The 8,441-nt window shown below is 45.6% G+C and overlaps 1 protein-coding gene across 5 annotated transcripts in view; it reads right to left on the bottom strand.

The window, feature by feature from the left end:
- Positions 1–3,534: 3,534 nt before the first annotated feature.
- The window catches only part of Hspa12a (heat shock protein family A (Hsp70) member 12A), a 170,848-nt gene continuing 165,941 nt past the window's right edge, over positions 3,535–8,441 (bottom strand). For 2 of the 5 annotated variants that reach the window (XM_023709002.1, XM_023709003.1), the window contains 2 exons: positions 6,365–6,468; positions 3,535–5,533 (listed from right to left, as the gene is read on the bottom strand). In XM_023709002.1, coding sequence (XP_023564770.1) covers positions 4,896–5,533; positions 6,365–6,468 — 742 coding nt within the window. In that variant the 3' untranslated portion in view covers positions 3,535–4,895. The remainder of the gene's footprint in view (positions 5,534–6,364; positions 6,469–8,441) is intronic. The other 3 variants (XM_023709005.1, XM_023709004.1, XM_004625650.2) reach the window with 2 other exon arrangements.

Below are 8,441 nucleotides of genomic sequence, written 5' to 3'. Positions count from 1 at the left end.
TCCTTCCTTCTTTCCTTTCCTTCTTTCTTTCTTTCTTTCTTTCTTTCTTTCTTTCTTTCTTTCTTTCTTTCTTTCTTTCTTTCTTTCTTTCTTTCTTTCTAATTTTCACACAGGATCTCTCCAAATTGCTAATTTTCGCAGGTTGGGCTCCAAGTTGCAATCCTCCTGCCTCAGCCTCTGATTTCAGGATTACAGGCACGTGCCAGCACATCAGGCAGCCCCTGCCACACACCCCTAAGCCCATTTTTGTCTCCTGTTTGAGAGGTCAGATTTTGCAGGAGCCCAGAACATGTGAAGGAACAGTGTACTGAAACAGAGGCATGCTGGGAGGTTGAGCGCTACTTCTTTCTAACCACCTTCATTTTATAGAAGCAAAGGAGGAAAGTCTCTCACTAGACTGACTCCCACCACAATGCCACCGTGTGAGCCAGACACCCAGGGAATGAACAGCCTTGCACAGAGCAGGCTGAAGCTCTTGCCTCTGTGGAAAGGGAATGGAGACGGACAGCACTAGGGAGTATTCCAGGGTATGTATCTCAAGTCTGCTTAAAGCACTGCCCACATCTATCTCTGCTCTTTTGAAAAATGAACTTCAGATGAACACAGGTGGAGGCAGAGGCCTGGACCTCAACTGAGGCCTTCTAGAAGATTCTAAACCCAGCTTGGAGGGAACCCCAGGGATAGAGTCTGGAAGAAATCAAAAGATCTAGACATTCAGTTTCATGGATCTGCCAGGGTGCCAGAGGGCAAGGAGTCATCCCAGGCCTTTCAGAAGTCTGGATGACTTTCGGTTGGGAGCAGCAGAGGAGTCATCCCACACTGCTGCCTTCTGTGTGTCTGACCACTTCACTCCTACTTGAAGGAAGAGAACTATGACCATCAGTGGTGCCTTGGTTCACAGTAGTGAAGGGCTAGCCTTGTTGAAACAACTATTAATAAATTATACCACCTATGAAGGGACCTGGAAATCATTCTCCCTGTGAGACAGAATGCAGGGGAGGTCGGTAATGATCCAGTTGTAAGTCTGCTTACAAATCCAGCATGGGGGAGAGGCAAAAAAAATCTGAGCCACATGAGATCCAGAGTTTTACTTTATTAGACATCTGTGAAGACAAGAGAGTTTGTAGATACAATCCTGTCCAGTTGTGAACTGCTGCAAAGTTCTGTGAAGTTTGGTTTATCTTGTAGTGAACAAGACCCCCAGTGGCAGAGATTTTAGAATCCATATTTCAAGCAAATAAGAGGTCTTGGTGACATTATGGCCAACAACTTTTATACTAGTCATCCACGTAAGCCATTCCCCAGCATACATGTGCAGCTTAATCACAGCGGTTACATCTGTACATGTGAAATTCGATCTTCAACTAATAATGCATTTTGACTCCTGTTTATATTGGTGCATGCGATCCATTGCTACCCTGGCAATTAACCAGACCTGGACTCTAAAAGCTAGACTTGGTCTAAATAACATTCTAAGGGTGGGGCAGGTTCTCTAATCTAGATTCTTCATAGCTATCACTCTGCAAAATCACTCCTATGAATCCGCCTCTTTCCTATCACAGCTGGCTGTAAACAATTTGTCACTCAGTATGTAGTAATACCTGCTTTTGTGTATATATAAAAGGTGGTTACAAAGGAAACCAACACCCCTGCTTATAAGAAAGCACCTATCAGATAATATGCCAGGGACAAGTAAGTAATTGGTCAAGACCACAGACCTTCTAGAAACTTCCTAAGATTAGGCTTATGTCCAAGTATACTTATCCAGTGCTCTTATTCTAGAGTAGTTCAGTGAGGGAAAGGGACGGATAGGGGATTTTGTTTAAGGAGTCTGACTACAGGGGCTGCATCTTTGGGGCCAGAAGAGAATCCAGGTCATTATCACCCCCTGTCCGTTACCAATTGGCCAACAGTGCAGATTTCTATAAGGTCATTTAAGAGAAATAGTAGACAAAGAGATAGCCTGAATGCAATGCAGGAAGCAGTTTACACTAGCAGGAGAGAGGGGCTTGACTCTGTCACACTTACACTCAACCCAAGGGAAAAGCCTGGCTTATATACCAAGCTCATTCATCCCTTCGACCCTGATGGACACACGTAGACCAAGCTTTGTCTTTGGAGTCAATGCTTTGTCTCACAAAGAGAGGCCAACAACCCACTGACACAGAGTTTTCATGGATTTTTCTACATAGTAACATTGCTTACAGAACTGGGACGTTCAGCTCTCGAAGTCTGGACAGGAGACTCGGCCCAGGTGTTCCTTTACCTATAACCTGTGACTCTCTGGGAAGGATGCGCACGTGGAAAGGTCCAGTGAAGTTGTTAATCCCTGTATTCAGAGTATTCTGATCCTAGGCTCCTCTGTCCATTTCTTAGTCTTGTCCAGTGCTTGGAATCAGTACAAATCAATGCTTAGTGAGAGATAGTTAGAAATGAAACCGGAAGACTAAGGGCAGCAATATCAGCAACAAAAATTAAAATGTATCTTCCTTATTTTTTTTAAACAAAAGCACATTGTAGAAATAAAGATTCTGTACAAGATTCTAATATTGTATGTACATAAAATTATATTACTCATAACCAAATTGAAAAGTCCTCTTTGTAGACTACAGCTAGCAACATGAAATAGGGACCCATAATATTGAGCCTTTGAAGCAGAGCGGGCAGCAGGAGACCCCTAGCAAACACACCTTGGTGCCTGGATGCAAAATCCCACAGCTCAGTCGCGAGATTCACATTCTCCAGTTCTGTGTTGTGTTCCTGTTTCACATTCTAGTGGAGAATTCTGCAGTAGGCAATGTGAAAAAGAAGACACACTGAAATGAGATTGGAGATGCTATTTAAAATCTGCATATTGGCTATGCTACTGGGTTTGTGAATCCAACTTGCATTCGAAGTTCCTTCTCTCGTTCTCTACTCATTCATTATGCATGCCTGCAGTGATAGGAAATCAGAATGAATTCCAGCAGGTGGAAAAGACAGCTTTGAACAGATAAGCTGGACCAAGGCAGATTCCCAATTCTTTATCCTCAGTTGGCTCTGGAATGTTGCAGTGCACTGGTGTTGTGCAGTGGGGAAGGAGGGACTGTAGTCACAGTGCAGTCGACCCTGTTCTTGGGGCTCCTTTCTTACCATCTCTTCACTCCTCAGAACCTTCCTGAGAGGGTTAAAAGGTTCCTCCCCAGGCTAGGTGTGGACCTCTGCTCTACTCCCTAAGAGGACAAAGTATGGGGTGAACTCTTTTCCCAAAGGGATGTCTGATGGAAAGGTTGCGGGGCACAGCCTGTGGTCTGTGCCTCAACTTGGACAAGACCTAAAATTAGTAATTCTCAAATTGCACCTGAAGCACAACAAACAAACAAAACAAAAATGCAGGTTCTGGTCTTGCTCTTCCAAGTTAGCTTCAGTTTAAAAAAAAAAAAAAAAAAGATCATATCCAGGCACCTGCTCTTACCAAGCACCCAGGTAAATCTGATGCCACAGATCTGCTTTAGGGGGGGAAAAAATCCAGCTTAATCCATCAAATACAGCAGATTTGAAAACAAAGGTCTAATGAAGCAGTTCAAGGAACAGATCCTTCTTTCCTATTTCACCAACACATTCCTGTCACAGTGTGGGAAGGAACGGCCAAAACTCTGAGCAGGAAGAGAAGGAGCAGGGGAGGGGACTAATCTAAAATCAGTATGTTTTTCTAGGCAAGGGGCTATTCTAGACTTTGGGACAAAGTGATCCGAACAAGACAAACAGCAAGCTCAATTTCTCATGCTCAATCCCTGCAGACTAACTAGAATTATCAAAACCAGAATTTGGCATTAAGTATCACAAATTATATTACCACATAGGCAATAATTTCTTCCTTAGGCATGGTTTTGCTCTCTGTGGTTTTAATTACCCACTGTCAACCATGGTCCAAAAATACAGGACAAGCCAATAAGATATTTTAAGAGAAAGAATTTAAATTTTATTACTATATACCTTTATAATTGTCCTATTTTTATTAGTAGATACTGTCATTCATCTCTTGGTAGGGCTAATTTGTGAACTGTACTTTCACACAGGTATATAAGTATAGGACAAAACGCAGAAAGCATAGGGTTCCATACTATTTCTGGCTTTGGGCTGGGGATCTTGGCACGTGTCTCCACAGACAAAAGGGGTCAGCTGTAATTTGGGATAAGGCAGCTCTTTAAAAATCTATTTCAATTGCATCAAAATTTTACCTTCTAAAAAGATAAGGTATTACCACTGCTTGTCCCCCAAAGCCTAGGGGCTTCACCATGGCTTCGGCACCAAACCTGCTTGGGATTTATATTATATGAAAACTGAAAATACTGCCCAGTGTAGGCAGTGTTCTCCCACCAGCTAAAACCACTGCACGCTCCCACTGAACCACCACTTTAATCCTGTGATGATGGGGAGAGATGAACTGCACACGGGTGGCATTTTATACTGATTACTATCCAAATGCAAAAGGATCTCAGATGTTGAGTTTCTTCTGGTTCAAAAATCTCATTTCAAATCTGGAAAGATGGCAAGGGGACATCCTAAATTCTACTTAACTGAGATGATTCAAAGCACAGCTTGACCACTGCTTCAGAAAAGTACTGGTTCCCTTTCAGGTAGCTGGTTCACCACTCTGCTACTTAGCAAGACTAGCTGATCTTCTAGGATCCTTGAATTTCCGGGTCCCACACCTCAATCTTAATTTCTGACTATTTTTCTGACTCCAGTGTGCCCTCAAAAAAATCTGTAGTTATTTCTTGTTCTGGTTCTTTCCATCTTTCCTGCTGAAATTCAGGTGGGCAATGGCAAGGGTCAGGTCCAGGGAGAACAGTCAGGATGAGGTGAGCAGACACAAGGGGCTCAGTCCAAGGTGGCAGGGGCAGGAGAAATGGCTAGTAATTTAAGAAGTCAATCCCCACTCTGACACTCTTTGAGGTGGCTATGTCGACAGCTGTGGCCTTGATCTCGGTGTCCCCAAATTGCATGAGGGTCTGGATTTCCCTCCGGGTGGGCACCGCTGTGCCACTGGTCCCCGTGAGATCCAAGCGAAGTGTGCCGCACTTCTTCACCCCTGGGTCGGTGATGAAACTGACATTGTCATGCTCAGAGCTGTAGATGTTGATGACAATGACCAGCTGGGAGGGCTTAGCCGGGGTATAGCTCCGCTTGACAAGCTCACCCAGGGCCACAGATTGGTCGGCAGAGATGAACTTGTCGAAGACATCAGTGCACCAGCGAGTGCCGTCCTTCACCAGCAGCTTTTCGGGGGGGTGCTTCCCCTCCACGTACCGGTTCAGCACACCTACCCCATAGGTGAGCGGGGACCGGCGCACCTTGATCACAGCCGGGTCCAGGCCGAAGAGGACGGCTCCCTTGAGGATGGTGAGGCCCACGTCTTGGGGAATGATGATCCGGCACTTGTCGCCAAAGGCAGTATGCACAGCCTGCTGCAGGAGAGGTGCCTCAGCAAAGCCGCCCACCAGGAAGAGGAACTTCACTGTGGATACCTCGGGCTTCTGGAACAGGTCCCCTGAAAGGGAGGGAAGGCGGGGAGAGGGTCATGTCAGCAAAACGCAGCAACTGGGTCGGCGGGGGGGGGGGGGGGGATGAATTCACTTGAACCAACTGAGCTCCTTGAACCGAATTTTTATGCTGATCCTTGGAAGAAGAGGAGTTTTCAGGGCAGAATGCTCAGGAATTAAGGCGAGAGCTGCTACTGAGCAGAATCCCATTTTAACAGAGAGGTGGTGCTCACGCTAAAAACTTGTTATGCATAAAGGAATATCCTCCAAACTTGTGGCTCTATTGAATAGGTCTGGCAGGCTGTTATAAATAGGACACTGATTTTCAGAAAAATCTCACCCTACCCCGAGGCATTCTGATTCGGTAGGTGAGGGGTAAGGAGAGGACAAGGGGTTTGGACACTGAAAACAGTTCAGTGAGTCACTGGGTGTCCCTGGGTAAGCACTACTGACTCAGTGGGGTGGCCAGAATCTGTCTGTCCCCAAAGTGGAACCTCCCTTTGGTTCACAGGACAAGTGCTTCTCTCCTAGCAGGGAAGGAGTCCTCACTTTACACACGAGATGCACGCCCTGGGGCCTGTCCTCTAAGATAAGGCTGCACAGTTCCGAAGCGAAGTGACGCCCAGGTGAGGAAACCTTCCCAAGGAGAGGGGCCCAGGGCCTGTGCCCAGTGACCCCCCTAACACACACCCAACCCCATGTGCTCCTACAGGCCTGGGCCCATGGCTCCCCCGTACCCTCTGCCACTGCAGCTGCCTATGTGCTGGGTGGTGACCCTGGGCACGCGGGGAGGCATCCTCAGCTCTGCCTCAAGTAGGCCAATGCTGGGTAATACTCACGAAGGTGCTCGATGATGCTGTCAATGGTTGGCTTAAAAAGGGCATTCATGGCATCGGGACTCATTCTCAGCATCCCCTGGGAGGACCACTTCACAAAATCCACGCTGCAGGGGGATGGCACAAAAAGCACCCAACAATGAGGGTCTGCACAACACCAGGCTTATCCACACAGCAGTGTCCCGGGCTAGCAGGACACTGTCACAGCACCAGGGCCAAAAAAGGTCTCAAGGTGAAAAGCATGATTTCCCCAAAATGCCAGAACCTGGACTTTTGAAGCCCAAGAATAAGACACAGCCTTTTCTGTTTCTCTTGTTTGTAGCTGACTCTCTCCTGGGATGATGGACACCTAAGTCTAGGGCAAGAGGCAAGGAGATAGACAGAAGCAGCACTCTGTCTTTTGAACCCAGCAAAAGTTAAAGCTAAAAGCTCATGTGATGCACTTTTATATAAAAGCCATACATGTACATGAGCAGGTGCATCTCCTCAAATGCCCAAAGCCACTACACAACAGGGACAAGCCGAAGCCTTCTGCATGGCCTCACGGTTTCTACAAAGGCGCTGCACGTCCAGAGGCAGCAGGGTAGAGCAGAGGGAGCACGGGCCAGGCAGGCACCATGGCTGGACTCCGCTGTCTCTGGGCCAGGTCTTCTCATACCCAAATCAAGGAGAACAACACGAGCAGACATCCTCCGTCTGCCCATATGGGGCACCAGGAGACACCACCACTCATTAGGTAGATGTGCCAAAAATTCAACCTTGACTCCAATTATATCTCAAAATCAATTCTCAATTTGCAAAAACATATCAGGAGACAGAAGAACATGTTATGGGACACCACAGGGATTCGGTGAACAAGACCCAGGCTGTAGGAACTTCCTATAATCAGTCAGTTTTGTCATCTAAAACACTGTGAAGGAAAAATAGGAGGAGAAGCTCCGGAGTAGGTGGGATATGAGAGACTCATCATATAATCGCACTATCCAGGTCTCACTTGGATGATGGTATAAACTGAAAAAAATTATATGAAGGAACTCAAAAACATTTTAACATTATTAGACTGGGCAATGAATGGCATTTCGATAATTAGCAATTTCTAAGCATGATATGCTATTGCTATTGAGATTAATTTTTTAAAAAATGTATTTGGTACAGGTTCTCACTATGCAGCTTATACTCATAGTGATCCTCCTGTTTTCAACCTCCGCAGCACTGGGATTGCAGGTGTGCGCCACCACGCCCAGACTTCAGCGCTAGCTCAGCAAGCCTGGGGGCAGGGCCAGAGCAGCGTGTGGTGCTAGGGATCAAATCGTAGTCCCTGCGCTTGCCTAAGCAGGTGCTTAGTCTGCTAAGCTATCTTACAGGTCCAGGATTAAAATTTAAAAATTGTTTCCTTTAGAATAGCAGGCTAGTATGTCTATGGATTAGGTGATAATCTATCTGAGATCTGCTTTAAAGTAATGGAGGATGAAATTCAGACTGGCTAGCCACTGGTAGTCACTGAAGCCGGATGACAGAGCTGCAGTGTCCACTATAGAAAAGTTGGTAGGAAAAGGTAACTATGGGCATGATAGATTTGCAACTTTACTCGACCGTAGTAATATATTACTATGTTTATCAGAAATAATGTTGAAAGCTTTCAGAAAATCATGATTTTCCCATTAATTTTAAAAAATTGAGATTTTTACCTATATCCCAAACTATTAATCTTGCAACAGACTGAACTACAAACACTTGCTGGAAGCCACGGGACTCAGGAGCTGGGAACCCAGTTTCCCACAGAATCCATTCAACAAATATTTGCTGAGCACCTGCCATGGAGCAGGCTCTCTTTCAGACTCCAACCAACACCCAACCTAAACTCCCTCATTTTCTCCATAAAGCTTCTATTTTCACGCTTTCCACATCTCAGATACTATCTTTTTTTTTTTCTCAAAGTTTTATTGACAAAGAGATAGCAGTGATGCAGTTTCAACTCAAATCGGAAGGACAGTTTCAACAAATAATACACTGCATATATTCTTCTTAGTGGTTAATTGCTGTACAAGATGCGGACTTGTGATCCTATTCACAAACACCA

Source organism: Octodon degus, unplaced genomic scaffold, assembly GCF_000260255.1.
Source record: "Octodon degus isolate 3935 unplaced genomic scaffold, OctDeg1.0 scaffold00010, whole genome shotgun sequence".
NCBI classification, from domain to species: domain Eukaryota; kingdom Metazoa; phylum Chordata; class Mammalia; order Rodentia; family Octodontidae; genus Octodon; species Octodon degus.
Note: the sequence above shows the minus strand (reverse complement) of the source record. Positions and strands in the feature narration are given on the sequence as shown.